Source organism: Oryx dammah, unplaced genomic scaffold, assembly GCF_014754425.2.
Source record: "Oryx dammah isolate SB20612 unplaced genomic scaffold, SCBI_Odam_1.1 HiC_scaffold_25, whole genome shotgun sequence".
NCBI lineage: Eukaryota > Metazoa > Chordata > Mammalia > Artiodactyla > Bovidae > Oryx > Oryx dammah.
In genome coordinates this window covers 20,383,991-20,409,353 of record NW_024070209.1, presented here as the reverse complement: position 1 = coordinate 20,409,353, position 25,363 = coordinate 20,383,991, and the positions used below count along the sequence as shown (strand labels likewise).

General features: G+C 36.5%; 1 protein-coding gene across 6 annotated transcripts in view; it reads left to right on the top strand.

Annotated features, from left to right (window-relative positions):
* The window catches only part of ATL2 (atlastin GTPase 2), a 70,450-nt gene extending 45,087 nt beyond the window's left edge, over positions 1-25,363 (top strand). For 4 of the 6 annotated variants that reach the window (XM_040224655.1, XM_040224659.1, XM_040224658.1 and 1 more), the window contains 12 exons: positions 7,937-8,071; positions 8,318-8,422; positions 12,587-12,637; positions 12,936-12,992; positions 14,425-14,517; positions 17,144-17,282; positions 18,096-18,223; positions 19,309-19,365; positions 20,279-20,350; positions 20,978-21,409; positions 22,928-22,942; positions 23,043-25,363. In XM_040224655.1, coding sequence (XP_040080589.1) covers positions 7,937-8,071; positions 8,318-8,422; positions 12,587-12,637; positions 12,936-12,992; positions 14,425-14,517; positions 17,144-17,282; positions 18,096-18,223; positions 19,309-19,365; positions 20,279-20,350; positions 20,978-21,409; positions 22,928-22,942; positions 23,043-23,150 — 1,392 coding nt within the window. In that variant the 3' untranslated portion in view covers positions 23,151-25,363. The remainder of the gene's footprint in view (positions 1-7,936; positions 8,072-8,317; positions 8,423-12,586; positions 12,638-12,935; positions 12,993-14,424; positions 14,518-17,143; positions 17,283-18,095; positions 18,224-19,308; positions 19,366-20,278; positions 20,351-20,977; positions 21,410-22,927; positions 22,943-23,042) is intronic. The other 2 variants (XM_040224656.1, XM_040224661.1) reach the window with 1 other exon arrangement.

Genomic DNA, 25,363 nt, shown 5'->3' with positions numbered 1-25,363 from the left:
ATTGAACCCAGGTCTCCGCATTGCAAGCGGATTCTTTACCAGCTGAGCCACAAGGAAAGCCCAGGTATATTAAAGGTATTCTTTATTTCTATAATAGTATTTTTTCTATCTAGCATTTTCTTTTGATTCTTTCTTAGAGTTTCCATCTCTCTGCTTATATTACTTGTTTTTGCACGGTTTCCACTTTTTAAAAGTAGAGCTTTTATGATATTTATCTTAGTTAATTTAAATTTCCTGTCATATTTCAAAATCTGCATCATACCTGAGTTTGATTCTTTTGGTTGCTTTGTCTCATCATTCTCTTTTTCCTCACCTTTTGATGAGGAAGCCAGGCTTCAGCAATATGTGAACCGTGAACTTCCTGATGTTCAAGCTGGTTTTAGAAAAGACAGAGGAACCAGAGATCAAATTGCCAACATCCGCTGGATCATCGAAAAAGCAAGAGAGTTCCAGAAAAACCTCTATTTCTGCTTTATTGACTATGCCAAAGCCTTTGACTGTGTGGATCACAATAAATTGTGGAAAATTCTGAAAGAGATGGGCATACCAGACCACCTGAGCTGCCTCTTGAGAAATCTGTATGCAGGTCAGGAAGCAACAGTTAGAACTGGACATGGAACAACAGACTGGTTCCAAATAGGAAAAGGAGTACGTCAAGGCTGTATATTGTCACCCTGCTTATTTAACTTATATACAGAGTACATCATGAGAAACGTTGGACTGGAAGAAACACAAGCTGGAATCAAGATTGCCAGGAGAAGTATCAATAACCTCAGATATGCAGATGACACCACCCTTATGGCAGAAAGTGAAGAGGAGCTAAAAAGCCTCTTGATGAAAGTGAAAGAGGAGAGTGAAAAAGTTGGCTTAAAGCTCAACATTCAGAAAACAAAGATCATGGCATCAGGTCCCATCACTTCATGGTAAATAGAGGGGGAAACAGTGGAAACAGTGTCAGACTTTATTTTTTGGGGCTCCAAAATCACTGCAGATGGTGATTGCAGCCATGAAATTAAGACGCTTACTCCTTGGAAGAAAACTTATGACCAACCTAGATAGTATGTTCAAAAGCAGAGACATTACTTTGCCGACTAAGGTCTGTCTAGTCAAGGCTATGGTTTTTCCAGTGGTCATGTATGGATGTGAGAGTTGGACTGTGAAGAAGGCCGAGCGCCGAAGAATTGATGCTTTTGAACTGTGGTGTTGGAGAAGACTCTTGAGAGTCCCTTGGACTGCAAGGAGATCCAACCAGTCCATTCTGAAGGAGATCATCCCTGGGATTTCTTTGGAGGGAATGATGCTAAAACTGAGACTCCAGTACTTTGGCCACCTCATGTGAAGAGTTGACTCATTGGAAAAGACCCTGATGCTGGGAGGGATTGGGGGCAGAAGGAGAAGGGGACGACAGAGGATGAGATGGCTGGATGGCATCACTGACTCGATGAACGTGAGTTGAGTGAACTCCGGGAGTTGGTGATGGACAGGGAGGCCTGGCGTGCTGTGATTCATGGGGTCGCAGAGAGTCGGACATGACTGAGCGACTGAACTGAACTATATTTATCAGACATGAACTATCAGAAAATACGAACTGAGAGTTAAGCTTTTACTATGAAATTTTATGTTAATCTATTTCTAGCTCAGAGATGTGTTTAGTGTTTGCTGCTTTAGATCCCAGAGACTTCAATATTCTCTCCCCTCCTCCATTGTCCTTGGTTTTCCCTAAGAACTCCTTAAATAGAATCCGTGTCTTGCCCCTGTGTCAGTTGTAATCCATTGATTGATGTAGTGGTAATGTGTGTGTGAAGAGGGCTTTATCATTTTATTATTAAATCTCAGTTTTGTAAGTGGACCTGAGTCCCTGAGCTATGACCTTCAGAAATTTTTTTTCTCCCTTTGCTTGAAAGAGGAAGGCTAGAGGGAACTGGAGTTGATGAATTGGGCTTTCCCAGGGTTAGATAAAGCTCTGATCAGGTAGTTTGCCTTGAAGGGCTGGCCTTTGTTAGTGGGGACTGCTCTCAGGGCTTACTTGCCCCTGTGTGTGTTTGAAAATGGTTGCAGGTAATTCCCTGGTGGTCCAGTCATTAGGGCTCAGCGCTTTCACTGCCATGGCTTGGTTCAATCCCTGGTCGAGGAACTAAGATTCCGCAAACCGTGTGGCAGGTTCAAAACAAACAGAGAGAACCTCAGGGAACTTCTTGTGGTAAAAATGAACCTCCACAGGAGCTCTTAGGTCTCAAGCTAGTTTCCTTTAGCTTCCAACAGTTTGTCCATATTAATTTAAGTGTTTCTTCAGTTTGCTCTAGCAGTTTCTGCTTCTGGTAAACTGACTTTCAGCTTGCAGTTCTTTGTATCGGCCTCTCTCCAGAGTTCAGTGTGCAATTTGCCCTGTGACCCTGATTCTCTGATCAAAGAAAGAAAGGTCATTGATTTTTATGTTGAGCTTTTTTCTTGTTGTGAGGCTGATACACTTTTTTACATTAGCTTTATACATGGGAGCACTGAGACCAGAAGTCCAGTGGAAGGCTTTAAAATCAGGTCTCAACACCAAACTAGAAGTGTTTTCCCTTTCCTGTTCTAGTAGCACTTAAGTACACTTGAAAAATTGTGGTTAAAAAATGCATAACAGTTTCCCTTTTTAGTCACTTTTAAGTGTACAATTTAATGGCATTAAGACTGTTCATATTATTGTGCAGTCATCACCACCAATGCATTTCCAGAACTTTTTCATTTTCCCAGACTGAAGATCGGTACACAATAAACTCTTTTCCCCCAGCACCTGATAACTGTTTTTCTACTCTGTCTCTATGAGTTTAACTACTCTAGATACTTCATGTAAGTATAATCATACAATTTTGTTATTTTGTATCTGGCTTATTTTACTAAGGGTGTCTTCCAGGTGAAGGTCACCATTTAACCAGAATCATAAGAAAAAAAGATTATTTAAACTTATTCTTCTTTAGCATGTAGCTAAGTTGATATAGTTGTCCTTTGTCTGAGCTTGTGACTTAGGTCAGTCATTATGCTATCTGTCCAGCCCCAAAAGGGAAGAATTGGATGAGGAGATGGGTAAGATGTTAGACAGTTTTAAAATTGTTTTCAAAGTCTTAGGTTTCTTAATTTGCTCTAGGACTTGCAGAGTATTTTTACATATTCAGATGAAAACTCTTTAAGTTATGCTTGGTGGTCAGAATGTTAATATTAGCTTATTCTATCGTTTGGGTGTTTGCTGTTAATAACCAATCTCCTAAGTTAGGTGCTAGTTTATACAGATAAAGATTTTTATCTGTTATGTTTTTATGGGGAATGCTGCATAGCTTGGAAGGATCTGCCGTTTTGTTGTACAGCTACTTGGATCTTTAATTTCATCCTTCTGTCCATTTTCCTTATAGCTGTGTTGAGTTGTTATGGCTTCTCAGTGCACCTTTGTCTTCTGGCCTGCCCATTGTTGAAGTTAGGAGACCTGGCTGGACCACCAACTCAGTGTGCAGATTTACCTAGCTTTTGTTTCACTTTGTTGCTAGAGAATATTATCTTTCCTATGGTGAAATAAGAATTTGTTTCTTATTGTTTAGAGCACATAGGGGTTCTTTATTGTTGATATATTATATTGGTGAGTCTTTTTGGCAAGGATTTGTGTTTATTCAGTATAATATTTGACTACATTCAAAGTTCAAATCTTTCCACCTGAGATGCCTTTTGCAACTGGGACTTACTCAGTAAGCTTTTTCTTTTTTAACTGGAGGATTAAGATAATTTTTGAAATTTTTAGTTTTTGTCCCTGTATTAATAAATGGTATCAGGTTACTGTTTTTCAAGGTCTTAAGTTTGCTTCTGCTAACTTATGACAGCAGACAGTATCTGTTATGAGCAGGGCTCCTTCTCATATTCATTAGCATGTTCCTGAGGGCAGAGATGTTTGTTCTTTTTCACTGCTCTGTCCCTTGAATCTAGAACAGTGGTGGCACACAGTAGGGGTTCAATAAATATTTGTTGAATGACTGTATTAAATATACCAGTGTTTAGTATGTTAGAGAAGTAACAAGACGTCTTAATTTCATGTTTTGAAATGTCAAAACTTAACTGGTTTTAATTAGCTAGGTTCTCTGATTTACCTTTTCTCTCATTCTTTTATTGACTGATCAATTTAGTATTTCTGCTTCATTGACTACGCTAAAGCCTTTGACTGTGTAGATCACAACAAACTCTGGAAAATTCTTAACGAGATGGGACTACCAGACCACTTTACCTGCCTCCTGAGAAACCTATGTACAGGTCAAGAAACAACAGTTAGAACTGGATGTGGAATAATGGACCAGTTCAAAATTAGGGAAGGAATATGTCAAGGCTGTATACTGTCACCCTGCTTATTTAACTTCTATTCAGAGTGCATCATGAGAAATGCCAGGCTGAAGGAAGCATACAAGCTGGAATCAAGATTGCCAGGAGAAATATCAACAACTTCAGGTATGCAGATGATATTACTCTAATGGCAGAAAGCTAAGAGGAACTAAAGAGCCTCTTGATGAGGGTGAAAGAGAAGAGTAAAAAAGCTGGCTTAAAACTCAACATTCAAAAAAGTAAATCATGGCATCCAGTCCCATCACTTCATGGCAAATAGATGGGGAAAAAGTGGAAATATTGACAGACTTTATTTTCTCGGGCTCCAAAATCACTGCAGATGGTAATTGCAGCCATGAAATTAAAAGATGCTTGCTCCTTGGAAGGGAAGCTATGACAAACCTAGACAGCGTATTAAAAAACAGAGACATCACTTTGCTGACAAAGGTCCGTATAGTCAAAGCTGTGGTGGCTCAAAAATAAAGCATCTGCCGGCAGTGCGGGAGACCCAGGTTCGATCCCTGGGTTGGGAAGATACCCTAGAGGGGAAATGGTGACCCACTACAGTAGTCTTGCCTGGAGAGTTACATGGACAGGGGAGCCTGGCGGGCTGCAGTTGAGCACTGAAGAATTGATGCTTTCGAACTGTGGTGATGGAGAAGACTCTTGAGAGTCCCTTGAAGAGCAAGGAGTCAAACCAGTCAGTCCTAAAGGAAATCAACCCTGAACGTTCATTGAAGGACTAATGGTGAAGCTGGAGCTCCAGTACTCGCATCGCTCTGATGCGAAGAGCCGACTCATTGGAAAAGACTCCGATGCTGGGAAAGACTGAGGGCAGGAGGGGAAGTGGGCAACAGAGCATGAAATGGTTGAATGGCATCAACAACCCAATGACATGAGTTTCAGCAAAGTCCAGGAGATTGTGAAGGACAGGGAAACCTGATGTGCTGCAGTGGGTGGAGTCACAAAGAGTTGGGCGACTTAGTGACTGAACACTAGCAATGCAGTAAACGTTTCCGTTACAGGGTAAACCAAGAAGAGTAATGTATAGTTAGTACATCTTTTTTAATGAGGCACCAATTCTTTTTTTAAAGTTCTTTTGGAGATAGTAAAGCTAACAAGCATCTTGCTTAGCCTATGATTTCAATCATCTATGCTTTTTAAAATTTAGTTTTACTCTCTTATTCATGTATTGTTTCTAGCAGTGACTGAAAGGATTTTATTTCTTCATCTCTCTTACCCATGTGCAAAAAGGAACATGTTGAAGCTTAATAATTTAAAAAATTTAATGTATTTATTGAGCGAATATTTTGAGTACCTACTGCGAGCCAGACACTATTCTATGTTCTGGGGATACTATCCTGTGTTTTGAGAGGAAAAAAATGACAAAAACTTCTTTTCTTCATGGAACTTAAATTCTCATAGAAGAGATAGGGGAAAAAATAAGTAAAATTAAGTAATATGTAGAATAAAAGCAGATTTCTCTAATAAGATAAATTCTTTTAAGTTACTTGTGTAGGTTGAATCAGTTCATTAAATATCAGTTTGCCATTGTTGGGGAATGAGGTGCTACGTGTGAGAACGTAGAATAAGGAAGGCACTTTGGTAGAAACGGTTTTGTAAATCAGATGGAGTTTATAGCCCGTGCTCGCAATACTTATACAAGAACTGCAGTGCAAAGCCATTTAAAGGGAGTCACCTGAAGTGTCAGTAGTAGGCTTTAAGAGTTCAGAAATGTTGGAGTTTCTTTTCCTGACCACCCGCTCAGTCTAGGCTGAGAGCAGATGGAGCAAAGGTATAGCGATGCTAAGCAACCTATGTATTTGGGAATATTGACCTTTTTTGTTGTGGGACAAACTGGAAGAGGTGTGTGTGTTGGGGGGACTTCAGGAGCAGAGATAGGGAATGTAAAGGTGCATTGTATACAGCAGGTCTCTAGATGGTCCTGTAAGAAATGGGGAGCCACGGATGGCTTTTTAGCGGGACCATGGCATGATTTTAGGTTTCTTGTTGAGAACATTAAGTGACAGTTGGGAAGGATGGGTTGGAGGGTACAACAGGGAGGTTCAAGGTGATTTGGAGCATCTAAAAAGTATAGTTAGTGCAAGACCATAATTGGGCTTATCTAGGGTGTACTGTTAATCTTCTGATCCCTGTGAAGGGTGCTTCTTGAAGCACAAGTCTGTAGTATATAGTGTAAATAGAGTTGTACCATATGTCAGCCTTGTGACCAACAGAGGATGAGGGTCTTACGTTGAAGATACTGAAAGTGAAGAAGAGAGTCCAAGAGAATTTTGTAAGTGATAGGATTGGTAACTACTGGGGATGGAGTTTTGTGGAATAATAATTATGGATGGTTTGTGTTTTACCATCTGAGCCACCAGGGAAGCCCGCTGATGTTTAAGACTGATCTTCGTATTAAGTAGTGATAATTTGGGCAGCACTTTTTTCTCCCGCCTTTTCTTCATTAAGTCTACCTTACACATCTTTCTCCACCCCTAATTGGAGCTTTGTTATCTATTTTGGACAATATAGTAAAGCTTATTAGAAGTATTTCTGAAACAAAGGAATTTTTCCTGTGAGGGGAGGTATTTGAGAAAAGGGTATATGGGCTTTAAATATACTTAAAGTAGAGGGCTCTTAATATATGTCAAAGTTAACTCATTTATCATATTCCAGATTTAATTTTCTAGATAAATTAGCTTATGGTATATTAAATTTCATATAATTTTATAATATTACAACAGTTTAGTCCTGTAATGTATGTGCTAAAACATTTTATTATAGAAAAATTTAAATGTACCCCAAAATAGTAGAGTATAATGAACTCCAGTGTACCCACCAACATTTTCCTGGTCTTATTTCATCTGTTTTCCTCTCTGCCCTTTTACTTACTTATTTATTTTAACTAGATAAGACTTTATTATTATTATTATTACAACCTCAGAGCCATTATTAGGTCACACAATCATCTTTACCCCAACTTAGCACCATCTAATACAATACCCAGTCTGGATTCAGATTTCCCTTTTGGTTTTGAAAAAGAGTTACAGTTGAATTGTTTGAATCAGAAGTCTTGTGGTTATTTTTAAAGTTGATGTTTTTTAAAGAGAAAATTAAGGCAGTGTGAAAACATTTTAGTATAAGCTATTCTAAGAGAGCAGTGCTGTTTTGACAGTCATTCTGTCTGGAACTTGGTTTTGTAGAAGGAGGTGTCAAAATAGCTGGTATCTTATTTTTATGATTTTGAACATAGGAAGTCTTTCCAAAGTGGGAAAAGTGGGTGTGACCCCACTTATCTAGAAGCCTAGAGTGTGAAAATGTGAGCAGAGTTGAGAAGGTTCAGGTCCCTCTGTGAAGGATGTGGGATTTGGGACCGTTTTTGTAACTACTTGTTTAATGTTACAGTATATTTTATCTCCCTGGATGTACCATCCTTATCTGTAAAATAAGGAGTGGATGATTTCTTTTTCTTTCCTAAAATTTTTATTGAAGTGTAGTTGATTTACAGTGTTGTAAAGAGTGGGTGATTTCCTACATTCCTTTTGAGTTCTTATTTTTGTGTGTTTTATTTTATATTTATGCTTGATTTCAACAGGATTCTCAGAGTTGGATTGGTGGAAACAATGAACCATTGACTGGCTTTACATGGCGAGGTGGTTGTGAAAGAGAAACAACAGGCATACAAGTCTGGAATGAAGTATTTGTGATCAAGAGACCTAATGGAACAAAAGTAAAATTCTTTTTATAGCTGTGTGTGTTTTTTTAAACTATTTTTTCTTCCTTATTTCTTGAGCAAAACAACACAGAACTCTTATTATCTCATAACTTAAACATATGGACTATTATGTCAAAATGTGGGAGATATGTACTTTTCTTGACTTAATTACTGATATTTATGGTAAACGTTTTATGTTTGACTTTTACAAATCACTGTTGGTGAGTTTTTGCTTAGTATTTCAAACTTTTAAATTCCTAGGTGGCTGTGCTGCTAATGGATACCCAGGGTGCCTTTGATAGCCAGTCAACTATCAAGGATTGTGCCACAGTGTTTGCTCTGAGCACCATGACTAGTTCTGTTCAGGTGAGACACAGGGATGCTCTGGCATGATCAGTTCACATAACTCTAATACCTTTGCTCGTCCTCAGAATGCTATTTGATGGAAGAAAAGGATTAAAATTAGAGAAACTATTTACATTTCTTATTGCTCACTTACGTTTCTGTGCTTGCTGTCTGGGCTTACAATGTGAAGTTTCGTACTCTTAAGTGCTTAGCAGGGAAGCAGTGAACCAATAGCCAGAGTCTTTGGTATTTTGTTGTAGCATCAATGCTCTTTTTTTTTTTTAAGGAGTATATATTATTGTATATTATCCTTAATTGAACTCAAGGATATTCAGTTGATACTGTGGCTGCCAGTTACAGTAAAATGTAGAGTATATTTTTATTTTTTGGCTAAATCAACCAAACAGCAAAACCAAGTAATTAAATTTAGTTTTCTACTTGATGTGCATGGCAACTAATACTTGATTATTTGAATGAGTGGAGGTCTGTTTATATAGTAAACTAGGGTCATATTTAACTTAGGAAACCTAAGTGATGTTTATATAATCTAGGATAGCACCTGTTTCACTTAGAAAGGAGTAAAATTCTTTTCTTTTTTCACTTACGCTATACCCTAGTTATGTTTGGTGTTGTGTCAAGTTCTAGTCTCTTTGAGCTAGGCCATCTTTTTTCTGTATAATTTAGACTGATTGGACTGAATTAAACCACCACAGGTCATTTTGTATTTTTTTACTTTCCCTTTTATGGGCTCATCTGTGGTTGATACTTCTCTGGCTGAAAAAAGAATTACTGAAGTATGGTGGTTAGGTCCAGCTGGTGGTGATGTTTCAGGATACATATTTACAAATATTTTAAAGAGTATGTGCCTCTCCTGAGGTAAGAAATGTTTCCTACTGATGAGAGACTATAGGTGATGCCGTTACAGTGCCTTGGTTTCCGTGCTTTCCCTTGGTGTCTGGAGTGTACGACTAACCTCAATTAAAGTTCCCTTCTCCTTCCTCAATTTGAACTATCTAGCTGTCAGTGGAAACAACTTTTGGATATTATTATGTGATAAAAGAGAAGGGGCTGCTTCTTATTATAGGGATGGAGATACCTGTCTCTACAAACCAAATGATGTTATTGGGGACCCTCAGAATCTCTCTTTTCCAATTTGTTCTACTTACAGGGTGGCACAACTGCCATTTTCCTGAGGCAACCAGAAGCCACATTTTTGTGTTTGTATTATCACATTGTAGCCCTTCAGATTAGCTGACTCTGACTTGCTTTAAAATTATAAGCTCTCTGTCCTAAAACTTATACTGTGGCGTTCTGTTGTTTATTTAACTTTATGATAGTGAGAGGCCTAATTTTGGAAACTTAAATCCATTTTCTTATTGTAAAATGAAAATTCTTGCTTTGCTTGACTGTCTCATGATGTGATTTTGTGTGCAGTCAGAAATGAAATCCAAATGCGATAATGCATAAAAAAGCGCTTTGTAAACTAAATAATCAAAAAGATTAATTTTTTGTTGTTTTTTAAGGCTGCACTGACCGGCATGTGGGATCTTAGTTCCCTAACCAGGGATTGAACCCATTTCCCCTGCCTTGGGAGCACAGAGTCTTAATCACTGAATTTGCAGGGAAGTCCCTGAAATTATTTTTTATTATTGCTTCTTTCCTGATTCTTGAGGCCAGATTTCTGTCCTTCCTTATTACATAAGTTATATGATTGATAGGCTAATGACAGACTGAACCCTTTGTCATTTATTTTTTCAAAAAATAATCATTGAGCATCTTGTTAAGTACAGTGTGGTATACTAAGTACAATATGGTATACTAAGTACTAATGATCTGCAGTAAACAAATCTTTTCTCTGCTGTTTATAATCTGGCCCTGACAATGAAAGGATCTGGGCCTATTTTCTAAATGCTAAGGCCCATATCAGTGAGAATAGGTTGGTCATGCTCTCAGTTTTTAAGTTTAAATAGAGTTATCTCCTCAATCATTAATTCCTTTTTAAGTACCTGTTTGGAATTAGCTGAGAAAATCATTTTAAGTTTGCTGGCTTATAGTGGCTGTTTATTTTCTTGACCTCCAAGTGGTTAAGTTGGATCAGCACTTTTTTGCGGTTATAATAGATCGTTCTCTATTTGGAGTAACCCTATTTTCTTAGATATGTTATTTCTTAGCAGAGGCTGCAACTATGGCCACCTACTACTTTTCTTCTTTGGTGGCCTAGGTGATCTCGTAAAAGAACTGATTCAGAAGGGTTGGACCTAGTGAATCTTCTCTCCAGTTTCTCTTTCTTGCGAGTGCTTGAGTGAGTGATAGTCACTCGGTTGTGTCTGACTCTTTGCGACCCCATGGATGTAGCCTGCCCGGCTCCTCTGTCCATGGAATTCTCCAGGCAGGAATACTGGAGAGGGTTGCCATTTCCTTCTCCAAATGCCTTTCATGCCCCTCTCACAAAAAGGAGCAATCCCTAATGGTGGAATTTTGGAGCACTGGGGTGCTGCCTGCATCCACTCAGAAGCCTGCATGATGGGTAGGCAGTCAAGTCTGACTGTTCATTCTTCTCCCTAAGCACAGCTCCAGTCCCAAGACACATCCCTTTAATTCCCATTGGCCACTGGCACTTTCCAGAATTTTCGCAAAGTTTCTAAAATTCTGCATGGATGAGGTACTTGCGGCTCCATTCTAGGGTATAATGGTTTCAGAAGGTACCCTGAATGATGCTCCATAGATATTAGGTCTCAAACCCAGTTCTTCTTACCTTTCCCCTGCCCCCACCCAAACCATTCCACTTCCAGAATGCCAGATCACATTGGTCCATCTCCCAATGGACTGCTGAACACCTCTTCCTCAGACTTGGGGACTGAGGAGAGAAAAGGGGTCAGGAGCCAGGAGTTCTCCATGTTTCTCAGCAAACAGGATTCTGGACCCAAACTGGACCCAAAGGGTCTCAGTTTTACTCATGGACAATACAAAGTTAGGCTCGGATGCGCCTCAGTGCTCCTTCTAGTTCTAAAATTCTGGTTTTGATAACTGTGCATTTTTCACATTCCTTCAAAAATATGTGCAAAAACATTAGTAATTTTCAAATAAAGAAGCTATAAAATGTATAATATAATTCTTTTGAAAAGCTACTTTTCAAATATAATCAGTATTTAAATTAGCAATTTTTTAGATTTTTTTTGGTATAATGGGGGTTCTTTCAAACAGGCAAAAAAAATCCAACCAAAGGCACTTAAGAAATTACTTAAGAAAGTATAAGACCTTCCCTGGTGGCTCATATGGTAAAGAATCTGCCTGTAATGCAGGAGACCGGATTCAATCCCTGGGTTAGGAAGATCCCGTGGAGAGGACATGGCAACCCACTCCAGTATTCTTGCCTGGAGAATCCCATGGACAGAGGAGCCTGGCGGGCTATAGTTGATAGGATCACACAGAATCAGACACGACTGAAGTGACTTAGCATATACGAAATTATATGTCACTGTATTCAGTTTGAAAACTTAGCCTATTTGATATTTATACTTACTTACTTAATTTGCCATTATCAGCTCTGGCCTGTGTGGCTTGGAAAGCCTCCTAAAAATTTGTGGAAAGGGCAAGAGTGCCACCTACTGTTCTGTTTTTTTTTTTTTTTAACAGCTACTACAGTTTGGTAAAGTTTTTCTGTTATTTAGAGTGAGTTTGCTTAAGTAAAAAGATAATCATATTAGAGTCAATGGTAGTTGAGGCACCCATGAGTAACTATAAACTATATATTGTGAATGCTCCAAGGAGGAATTTGATCTTTGTAGAACTATACCCTTCACATTCATTCACTTAGAAAAATAGTTGGGGAAATCCTATACTTAAAAAAAAAAACCATGGCATAACATTAAAGAAACTTACTACATAAGTGTAAGTATGTAAACGCACAATCTAAGTATACTGCGTATACTTAAAAAAAAAGTCTGCTGCTTTCTTGGCTCCATATGCATGTATTCATGATTTTTACATAGTTTACCACCACTGCTCCCCCCTTAATGTTTTATAGTTAGGAAAAAAGAAATCCTTTTCATCACTAGTTAAGATAATGATCGAGTCATTCATATGTGTTCAGGTATAAAATAGCCTTCATTTCCAGAAGCAAAGTTATACACAGCTGGGTATTCAAAGTAAAGCACTAATGAAAACCAAATTCTCTTTTAACAGGTATATAATTTGTCTCAAAATATTCAGGAAGATGATCTTCAACACTTGCAAGTATGTATGTCTCAAAGAATGTATGCCAAAGTATTGAAAATTTAATTCCTATATTATTGTTACTTTACACCAAGAATCTATAATATTGTAAGAAGATTGACTGTTACATGATTTTAAACAGATACATGACTTCTTAACTAAAAGAAATTTTAATGTATACTTGGTCTTAAAAATTAAATGCTTGGCTTTCAAATGATTTTAAAGGCCCTGACATCTAGTGGTCTGATATAGAACAGCTTTACAGATGTCTTCTTTCAACGTCTTTGGGGACATTATTTTAAATAATTTGATTTAATAGTTATTTACAGAATACGGCAGACTTGCAATGGAAGAAATCTACCAGAAACCATTTCAGGTAAGTTTTTTATCATTAAAATAAATTTATCTATGAAAAGCTGTCATCTTGTATTTCTGAAGATATGAGGACATTATGCCAAACTCATTTATAGCAACAGATCCAGCAGAATTGAAACTAATTTATGGTAGAGTCATCACCAACTTAACAGTAGCAATTTACAAGAAAGGAAATAGAAAAAAGAAAATGATTATAGATTGATTCTTAGAATTTTTACTTAAAGAAGTTAACATTTCTCTTAGTTAAGTGTTAATTCCCAGAGTTGAGATAGTCATGTAAACTTCTTGTATACATAATAAACTACTGCCATATTATTGGTTGTGTGTGTGGGGGGGAGTACATTACAAGTTGAAATTAGACCTGTTATTGTTCATTTTTGATTCATAGAAAAGTTTCAGAGTTTATTATGTCTCTCCCCCATGTTTTTTCATTACCTTTAAATGCTAGATGCAGAATATTAAGTCAGAAATTAATCTGAGTGGAGTTATTTGAGAAGCATATGTTCTGCTTGCTTCTTTGGAGTCTTAACATTACAGAGATTTTTTAAAAGAAGAAAACAAAGCTAATTTCAGATAGTTTCTTCTTTGAAATAAGTGGTTTATAAGTTGACATGGTTATTACTTGGTTAGTTGTGTTATAGTAGGTGAGAATGTCTCAACCCTGTTTGCTCATCTGTGTGTGAAGTCTTCCCTTATATGAAAGCATCACTAGTGGTTATTACTGTTAGTGGATTTACACTAATTCAGCCTCAGTCTTGTCTGGCTCAAGTGATCACTTTTATGAAATATTTGGACAGGTTTTGGTGTCATTTTTTGTATATGATAAAATGTACCCTATTTGGCCTATATCTGTTTTTCTGAACTGGGGTAATTTTGCTCCCAGAGGGCATTTGCTGATATTTGGAGACATTTTAGATTGTCACAGTTTTGGGGAGGAAGTTAATACCATTGGTATTTAGTTTTTAGAGACCAGACATACTGTTCAACATCCTGTAATACATAGGACAAGTGTGTACAGCTAAGAATTATCTGACCCAAAGCATCAGTAATGCTGAATTGAGAAACGTAAGCATGTAAGAATAAAACATTCTGTGAATTATTTGGTCTTTTAATTATACAGTCTTGGCTTAAAATTATGATCTGTATACCCTGATACGTCTTTTGTTTCTTCTTAATCCCTGTGTTATTGCTTGTGGTGACAATATATACAGTAAGTTTCTCAAGTGGATATAGGTTCTTGGTATAGGAGTTGGGAGTGTTACTGGTTTATGTAGTAGGCTCTTGATATAACTATGAGTAGTAGTAAACCACTTGGTTGCTATAACTTTTGATAAGGATTGTTTCTGGGGAGTAAGCAATGCTTCAGTTGTTAAGGTAGTAATTTTTGGTAAAATTTTATAAGAAATAATCTATGTTTTTCCTTTTTTCTGTAGACATTAATGTTTTTGATTCGAGACTGGAGTTATCCTTATGAACATTCATATGGTTTGGAAGGTGGCAAACAATTCCTTGAAAAGAGATTGCAGGTAAGTCCCTATTTCTGAGATAGGCGAGCATAAGCACCAAGTCAGGTGAAGGAGTGGGCTGCCTGGACTGCTGCCTAGATCAATGTCTTAAGTGTGATAGGGACAAATTGAGTATCCCTGGTTAACCTAGGTAACCCCATACACAATTGATGAGGTGTAAATTGGTAGCACTCCTGTGAAAGAGGACAGTAGAAATGCCCTTGAATAGAAATTAAGGAACAGATATTTCTCTCCAGAGACATATTGAAGGGACATTTCAATGAATCAGTATTCACAGGATAAGAGTTTGAAGCAGACTAACCTTTTGATCTGTTCAGATTGCATGCATGTCTCTTTCTGGCCCAGCTGAGCTTCTGAACATTTGAGACAGGCTGGATAATCTAGTGTGCATGCATTGAACACAAATGATGTGAGACTTTCTTTCCAAGGAATATTGTCTCATAGAGTGGCAGCATATAGAGAGCTAGAAAAGGGATCTTAAACATTTATAGCATTTATACACAGTTCAGTTCAGTTGCTCAATCGTGTCTGACTGTTTGTGACCCCATGAACCGCAGCATGTCAGGCCTCCTTGTCCATCACCAACTCCCAGAGCCCACCCAAACCCATGTCCATTGAGTCAGTGATGCCATCCAACCATCTCATCCTCCATTGTCCCCTTCTCCTCCTGCCCTCAATCTTTCCCAGCATCAGGGTCTTTTCAAATGAGTAAGCTCTTCACATCAGGTGGCCACAGTATTGGAGTTTCAACTTCAGCATCAGTCCTTCCAATGAACACCCAGGACTGATGTTTAGGATGGACTGGTTTGATCTCCTTGCAGTCCAAGGGACTCTCAAGAGTCTTCCCCAACACCACAGTTCAACACACACCTCAAAACTGGAACCCAGAAAAGTGACTTGCCTTTGGTCATTTAACAAATTTAACTGTAATAGGACCCAAATATCCAGACTTTTGTTCTGACCCATGCAAAATGCCTCACCAAGGCAGTCCTGGAAAATAAACTCACCACCATGATCCTTTATTCCTAGAAGTATCCTCCCATGGAAACCCTCAGGTGAAATACTACCCGCCTACTGACATCCACAAAAGATACATAAAAATCCCTGTATTCATAAATAGGAGGTTTCTTTCTTTGGGGTAATAAACTTTTGTCTGTTCCCTGTGGAAGGATGCATTTAGTTTTGCAACCATAATCAAAGATTGAGGGTATAATATAAATTTTCTTAATCCTAAACTGAGATTAAAACCAAATCCAAATGAAAGGCATTTCTAGACTGTCAAAGATTTTCATTCATCAGCATTTTCTTTGGTTTCTTCAGAAGAAATTAACATGAAGTACATTAGGCATACTAACTAAATTCAGAATTATGGACTTCAAAGACAAAGGGGTTTTTAAATACATTATTAAGTGATACAGAAAAGTACACAGACCATAAGTATGCACCTTGATGAATTTGTGCAAATTGAACATAGCCATATAATGACCCAGAAGCACCCACCTCTGTCTATTAACTCCCTCTGGTCCCCAAACCCTTCATTGCTGTTCAGACCTTCAGGAGGCTTTGTTTTTGGACTTTTTTATGAAAGAAATCACACATGGTATGTATGCTTTTGTGTCCAGTTTCTTTTGCCCAGTATTATGTTTCTGAGATTAGTTCATATTGTTGCATGTAGTTTAGTTCACTTATTCTCATTGATATTCAGTATTCCATTGTAAGAATAACAATAGTTTTTCCATTCTACTCTCAATGGAGATTGGGTAGTTTCCAGGTTTTGTTGATTACTAACAGTACATGTATTTTAGAATGGTTTTTGAGATGAGTTTAGGAGGGAATATGTGAATTATATTGGGATAAGTAGTTATTAAAAATGTAACTTTAGTTCATTCTTCCAGAAAATACATAGCGGTTTCTCTTCTGCAAAAAACTGATGACTAGCATATGTCATAAATAATCATTTGGAATGAGTGCTGAAATCTTAAGGTTCTTTGGAATTTTTAAAGTTCTTTAGACTGCACTGGTGTTTTTCACCTTATCTGTTGTTTTGCTCATTGGCTGACCTTTTTATTTATAGGTGGATTAGTACTTTGCTTTCTGTTTGCCATTATAAGTACTTTAAAGACGGGTTTATAAATCACAGTCACACCTGTTGTTCTGGTGTTAGATATTATGATTAATTATTATTTGTATTTATTCATATCCTTGGTAGCTAATGGGCTTCCCTTGTGACTCAGCTGGTGAAGAATCTGCCTGCAGTGTGGGAGACATGGGTGATTCCTGGGTTGGGAAGATCCCCTGGAGAAGGGAAAGGCTACCCACTTCAATATTCTGTCTAGAGAATTCCATGGACTGTATAATGCATGGGGTCTCAATGAGTCAGACTCGGACTTTCACTTTCACTTTGGTAGCTAACAGGGAAAAAAAAATCTCTTGGTTTAGGATAGGAGGTGGGTCTTACCAGATGGTTAGAAATGGGTCTTTAATAAAGTTTTATATTGTCAAAAAACACCCATCTGGAGTAGCATTTGAATTACTGTGCATGCCTGTGAGTATGTGTGTGTACTTTTAAAAAAAAAAATTGTTTTTCTCTTGTTTGCTCCTTTACCCTGTCACCTTCTACCTCCAGGTAAAACAGAATCAACATGAAGAGCTGCAGAATGTAAGGAAGCACATTCACAATTGTTTCTCAAATCTTGGTTGCTTCCTTTTGCCACATCCTGGTCTTAAAGTTGCAACTAATCCTAGTTTTGATGGGAGATTGAAAGGTGGGAATTCCCATTCTTGTTAAAATCAGAACTCAAGTTTTAGAGACTGAAAGTTAAAAAAATAATATATATATATATATATATATATGGTTCCTTAAAATTTCTCTTATACTGGAGGATATTTTGACGCATTGTTAATGAAGTGATTGTAGCGCTCTCTGCGGTCTTTCTAGCTTTCCATTGGTTTGTTGCAAACACCTAGCATATTGATTAATATATTTTTTAATGTCTGTTGCTCAGCACTGATGTCCTAAAAATACTGAAAGCTAAGAACATTTCAGTATTTCATCTGATTGCAGTCTGCTAAAAAGCATTACCAATATATTGTATTGATATAATTAGATTTAAGTCTGTTTCGGGGTGATGGTATAATTTTCTGTGTATGTTTTAGGATTATTTTGAGCATGATAGCAGAATACTTGAGGATTAACAAAACTTTAACAGTATGGCTAGAAAAACAAAATTTAGTTTTAATATTTAATACAGTTTCATGAATTGCCTGCCATTTGGAAAGGATAGTTTACTTAAAATACTTGATGTGGAATTTGTTTTGATAGTTCACAGTTTTTTTTATTATTTGAGCTGACAGAATTATTGGAAGATGAAGAAAATGGGGTACTAGAGTTGGGGGGGGGCATTATATTTTTTCCTAGGAGATGTGTCAGTATGACAGGTTTGGATGAGTTTTTTGAAATGAATCTATACTTAAGTATCATACTCTTGTTTTATAAAATAGAATCTCATTAGCTCTTACCAATGGTGACTTCTTTTTTTTTTTATTACTAATATGTTGACTAATTTCATGCCCATCAGATATTGATGAAGAGTTTAAACGAGAGCTTCGAAATCTGGTTCCCTTACTCCTTGCCCCAGAAAACTTGGTAGAAAAAGAGATAAGTGGATCTAAAGTCACTTGTAGAGATCTTGTAGAATACTTTAAGGTAGGAAAATGCTTACATTAAATGACTTTGTGTAAGTTAGAAATATAGTTGACTTAAAACTCATCTGTATGTTATAAAAATTTCTCATCTGTATTTTAAAGCAATGAAGTAAAATTTATAGTTTTTTTTTTTTTGCCTTGAATTGGATGTATCAATATTTTAGAATATTTAAGATTGTAGCAGACAACATGTATCTTCTACACAGTGATTTTATTTGTTTATACAGTCATCCTACTTTTTCTCCAGCTCTGATATGCAGAGAAGAACCATTCATAATATTATAATACCACTCTATCATTTGAAAATGATAATAGATATTGGGAGCATAATTCTGCATCTTTGAGTTCTCATAAAAAACCTCTCAGAGTCTGAGTACTTGATGAGAGCCTTTGAGAGTTATCAAAAGTGGGTTCTGAGCTCAAGTAAATTATTCATAGATTCCCCCCCCCCCCACCCGCTCTCTAGTCTTTATAACTTGCTTGCCAGAGCAAGGCCACTGTTGAGGGTTGTGATTATTTGTAGTAGTTGTAGATGGATGGGAAAATACAGTTAATGAAAGAGGGTATTTTTGTGTTATTTAATGGACACTTGATCACTTTCATACTATCTTTGTTTAGTTATGAAATAATTTAAGAGTCAGATGAAAGTTGAGATGAAAGATTCCTATATGGAACTTACTTAAAATTTTTCATCTTTCTTACTCTTAAACCACAAAGTAAAATACTGAGTTAAAATGTTTTGTTACATATTTATTTGAAACATTGGCAGTTTGGCAGTAGGAGAGAATTGTGGATTTCTTTTCATAGAGTAGATGGCATTTTATATATAACTTTAAATATGAAACAACTTTTCTGCCAAGTTGAAGTTATATTTAGAGATATTTCTCTAGGATATTATTTAGCAACACACATTTTTAATAATGTTGAGAATAGGGTTAACTTTGTTGGAATGAAAGTATATGATTTTTAAAGCTTCGACTTTTCCTTTTAATAATGTGAATCATTTTTCTATCTAATGATTTTTCTTTGGGGATATGGAGCCAAAGTGCATAACCTATCAATATAATGAGTCTTCTCTATTTTTAGGCTTATATTAAAATTTATCAAGGAGAGGAACTTCCACATCCAAAGTCCATGCTTCAGGTAGTGTGTATGTTGTACATACATTTATGTATGAGGGAGAAAAAAAATCTGCTTTAGAGAGAAATTCTGGAAATGGGGTGCTTCTTTGCATGCAAATACATTTTAGATACTTAAGGCATGGGTGCTGAAGTTTTTGAGTTTTTATAACTACAGATTGCAGACCTTGTACACACACAGTACCTTCATAGAAATGAAGGTCCTTGGTGCTTTCTCTTCAGTTGCTCAAGAAGTGTAGGAAAATTTCTGTTTCAGAAGATAGCTTGATGTGGGCCTTGCTGAACCAAGCGGCTTCTGTTCTCTGGGTCTTTGACAGTGAATGTTGTTTGAAATAGGCTTACTTTCTCTTTATTTTAATGAGTGACAGCTACTTCTAGTGACTATAGTTCTTTTTTTCTTTTTTTTTTTAAAGGTATTCTTTAGGGGCAATGTTATTTTAACCTGTTCCATTTTTTTAAAAATTGCTACTTTGTGCAATTTCCTAGTTTTATGGTGGATTAAACTGTTTTTTCATAAAATCCATGTAGTAAACAGTTTTGTGGATTTAAAAATGTATCCTTTGTCATACTGATTATGAGAGAAAGGACCATATGAGTAATTCTTAATTCTTTGCACCTGGAGATGGGACATATTTTAGGGTTGTATTTATTTAATTCTCTTGTAATTTCCTGGGCATATGTGTTCTATTCTACAAACTCACTTTAACAAATCTAAACAAAACAAAATTAGTCAGGTAGTCCTATTAGAAGCAGTTATTATATCCTTTATACCAGTGTTTCCTCCATTAGAAAGGAAAACTGGAAGTTGATAATATTTTTCTCAGACTTGGTCACTGTACATAATTTATTGTCTTAATCAGCATTTATAGTCATCAGATATTTCATATAAAGTTGGCACATTTTACTTTATTTTTTAGGCAACAGCTGAAGCCAATAATCTTGCTGCAGTAGCAGGAGCAAGAGAGATCTATTGCAAAAGTATGGAGCAGGTTTGTGACTGACATTTATATTAGCACTAGAGTAAGAAGCTTTTTATATTTAAAATCATTGAACCAATTCGTACTCCTTATACATTGTCATGTTACATCATTCTCAAATTTTCTTTTATCATCTCTACTGAAAATAAGATTATAATTTCCATCATTAGAGTGCAGGATGAGAGTAGTAAGTTATTACATAGACAGCACTAAAATATTTTTTGACACATGATTCAGAGTGCTATTATCAGTAGCTTCTGATGTTAGTAACATTGTCCTAAGACTAATAGCAATTTCTGTGCTAAGCTTGCTAATTCAAATATTCAAGTACCTTTTTTATGTGTTATACCTCTTAACCCACTTTCTTGCCAGCAGTCTTTTTTGGTGTATTGCTGGGTCAGCTGACATCAATACAGATTGTAGTGTAATTCTTTTTGTCTTTATTGGTATATAGTTAATTGGGAAATTTTATTTTGCCTGAGTCAGTTAAATATATAAGAAATGCATGGGTTATGATGACGTGTGTAGTATTACAAACAAATTTAAAACTAAACCATGTAGATGGTTTAACTTCACTGATGGAATTTCTTTCAAGTGTGACTTATTTCCAGCATGTAATCTGTCCTACTGTCTGCACAGGTATGTGGTGGGGACAAGCCTTACATTGCACCTTCAGATCTGGAGCGAAAACACCTGGATCTTAAGGAAGTGGCGATTAAACAGTTTCGTTCAGTGAAAAAAATGGGTGGAGATGAATTCTGCCGTCGTTATCAGGACCAGCTTGAGGCTGAAATTGAAGAAACCTATGCAAATTTTATAAAGCACAATGATGGCAAAAATATCTTCTATGCTGCTCGTACCCCTGCCACACTGTTTGCGGTCATGTTTGCTATGTATATAATCTCAGGACTGACTGGCTTCGTTGGCCTAAACTCTATAGCCGTCTTGTGTAACCTTGTCATGGGGTTAGCACTGACGTCTCTTTGTACTTGGGCATATGTTAAATACTCTGGGGAGTTCAGAGAAATTGGAACAGTGATTGATCAGATTGCTGAAACACTATGGGAACAGGTTGGTATCTATCTTTTGGTTTTTCAGTGACTAATCTTATCCTTGTGGCTCCCCACCCCTCCTCCAGTCCCCCATTCCCCACCCTCACCCCCAATATTTCTATACCTACTTTTTCTTTATATGGAGAATGGCAAAAGGATATTTTCTGTTTTGTTTAGATGCATAATCTGAATATATATAAACTGAAGAGTTTTTTTTCCTTTAAAGATATAGTGTGCTCTGGTTGACTTATATCTGTAATACTCTGGATAGTTTCTCAGTTATAGGCCTGATTATACCAAACAACTGGGCAGGACCAGAGTCTTTAAGGATCCCTCCCCCCCTTTTTTTTTTTTGAGAAAAGAAAATATCAGTGCAAGAGTTATGAAGGTAAGGAAATGGTTGGAAGTACAGTTCTTTTGAAGTTTCTTATTAGGATTGATAAGAAGCAATGCATGCCTATATTCCAGGGAAAATGGGTGATATTCAGGTCTTCATTGCCTTCCGTGAAGATAGTAGTGGTTTACTGATGTACTTACTACAAAGAACAATCTTATAGGGAATTCTTACAGCGAATAATCTTTGACTTCTGTACTATGGAAATGCTAATGAGCAAAGCAAAGTACCACAGTGAGCCAGCTTTTCTTAATCATAATCTGTTGCCTCAACCAGAATTCAAATCATGATTTTTTACCTCAAACCAGAATTCAAAGTTGGGCCTGACAAGTATCTACTAAGGAAAGCCTTGTTGTATATCAGTCAACTGTTGTCTGGAATTGCCTGTGTTCAGAAAATTCCACTTAAGGATATTGTCATTAAAATGATCATCATGAAATACCTGAGCATCATATCAAGAATGAAAGCTACAGTTATTACTGATGGACAATATAAAAGGCGTTTTCAGATACCATTTCTGGGCCAATGAAGTATTGGGCTTATTTGAAGATTTAAGATAATGTGGGTCCATGCTGGTTTTGGTTTTAAAATCAAAGACTGAAGAAGTTGATTGACGCTGATTTTTCTACTAATAATGTCATTATTATTTTATACAGTGACCCATTATATTAATTTGCATTTTATATTTCTTTAGAGAAATGCTCTATTCAGATCTGATTTGGAAGCTTATGTCTGGATATTTATTACATTTTTATATCTTTAAAAAGTTCATTCTTTATATTCCTCTGATATGTTCTGACAGAAGATGGATTAAAAGTTATCACAACCTAAAAAAAAAAGAAAGCTATCACAGCATCACTTAAAGTATTATCTGCTTTAAAAGTGTTGAATCATTATTAATTTTCTGCCACATGGAATTTCAATAATAGTACAGTGTCTTCTGAAAGTCAGTCATCTCCAGTACAGCACTGATTCTGGGATTTTAGAGGGGCCACTATCACAAAACAAGTCAACGGAAGAATCTAAAGTGTGTACAATTATTTTTAGTATAGTCGAGGTAAGATGATCAGTAGGCGGAAGGTCTGTGCAGTGTCAACAAACCTTGTCTAAATTTTTTTGCATTTCTCTTTTCTTTTGCTTCAGAGGAGTCCCAGGAAGGTGAGAAACTATGAAGTCTCAAATTTTTATAGTCTTAATTAAACTCTTTAAATTCAAGGCCCTCTGAGTCATTCTCCTAACGAATCACTCCATGTTTTAGGTGTTTTCCAAACTGTTCGAAGTTACTAGACGTCGAATGGTTCATCGTGTTCTTTCGTCAGCACAGCGACAGAGACTGTCATCCAACAATAACAAGAAGAAAAATTAGACAGTATTTTTAACTTTTTTCCCTATCTGAAGTGTTCACACTTATACATGTAGGACAATAAGCAGGACCGTCTGGGCCGGTCTGCATAAATGCTGTATACATACCAGATTTGATGCTGCATATAGGGTATGGAATTGCACATCCATCTCATAGGAATTGTAATGGTTTGAATAGGAGGAAAGTAATTTTTGTTACATTATAAAATGTCTAACTGCATTATTTGTAGCATCATAACTTTTTTTTGGGAGAAGCATCTTTCTATTTCCCACATTCCTGGTTATTTTCTTCATTGCTTTGAATTGAATTTTTATATCTATTTTTATATGTAACTCTTTTTTTACCTCATGTTTTTATTTGTTTTGCACATTTCTCATACCACAGGTATTGAAGCCCCTGGGTGATAATTTGATGGAGGAAAACATAAGGCAGTCTGTAACAAACTCTATCAAGGCAGGCCTGACTGACCAGGTGTCTCATCATGCCAGATTAAAGACAGACTGACACTTCATCTCCTCATGGACTCCACTCTCCCTTTTTTTCATGCTTGCTGTACAATGAGAACTCAAATAAAAATAAACCAAAGTTTACAATCAACTGTAGAAGTAGTTTAGTATAACTGGCTTCACAGATGGCTGCCACAGAGTGTGAAATTGTTTGCTGGTTTTAAGCATTCTGTTCATGGCTCCTGAGACATGATGATTGGCTGAGGAGCATTAGTTTATCATGCACACTGGTGCCATGTTTAATTCTTTTTTTTTTTCCTTCTTCTTTGATGTTAGTGAAATTTGTCTTATGTAAAAGGATATTTCAGGGAAATATTTTAAGAAATCTATTTAGAGTCTTTTTAACACAGTGTCCCATTGAAATTTTAATTTTTAGAGAAGTTATGAATCACTGTAGCAAGATCCAGATTGGAATGACAATGAAGCCTTTTTTGAGCCACGACATTAAAAGTATATATTGCTTTACTGCCTTCAATACCAGTATTACATAAATGCATGTATCAGAAATTTCACAGAAATTACACGACAACTCTTGTAGCTAAGAAAGTGATTCTGAAGTGTACATTTGTCTTGCCTTTTTAAATTTATAAACCTGCCCTAAAATGAGATGCATATCTCGGAAACTAAACTGTCTTTATGCAGTTTAGTCTTCATGTACATAAAATATGCCATTAATTTTATTGGGGGAGAAATTCCATCCAAAAATGTTGCCTACAGCTATGAGTTAAGAGTGTCTGTACAGTGTGTAGCTTTTATTTTCTAAAATCACAGATAGGGCATGTATATGAATTATAAATATATAAATACAATTTTGTATTAAAAGTTTTGTAGTTTATGGCAAAATCTGGTTCTGTGGTAGGCTAATGAGTACAGTCCCTGTGAAGGAATGTTTGTGGCTCATGTCAGTGTATGAATGCATAGACAATTTGAAGTTTTTGATATATTTGTGATATTTATCTTCTTGAGCACTGCAATCTCACTCCCCACCCCACCCCCCACCCTCGAGGGAATTCAATGGGAATGTTTATCGTGACTTTGTCCTCTGTTGCATTTTAAAGTTATTTTCTGTAATTTATTTTCAGTACATAATTAAAAATTTGTTGCATATATAAAGTAGAACTTGTGATTTTTTTTAAAGGAATTCTTCAAATATGTATTCCATTACATAAACCTATTTGTTTATACTGAAAAGAGCATGAGTGAGGAACACCCATGTTAGAGCTGTAAGCTATTGTACCTCGAAGCTAAGCTTGTGAACAGTTATTTTTCTGTGTCTGTCTCTGTCAGGGAAAACTTGTGATTAGCTAGGGGATTTATTTTTGTTTCTCTCTCTTTTTTCTGGTATATGTAAGGCTAACATTTTGCAGTACTTTTGTAGCCTTTTCTGTGAACACCTGTTTAAAGCACCTAGTTTGGTTTTTAAGTGAGGAGAACTCAGATGTTGAGTTGCATGGCCGAAAGCTCAAAATTTACTTTGGTATATATCTGCCCCCTCCTGCTTCAAATCCTGTTTTTATATGGATTGTGTTTGTTTCCATCTATTAGTAAACTGCTACCAACTCATCTGTTCTTTAAGAGAATCCACCTGAAAAGTGTCTTATTTCTTTTACTATGTTTTATGAATGTTATGGACTGTTTTTATGAATGGAAAAAAATAAAAAGTTTGTTGTATAATAGCAATTCTTCTGAAATTAAAGAGACACAGGTAAC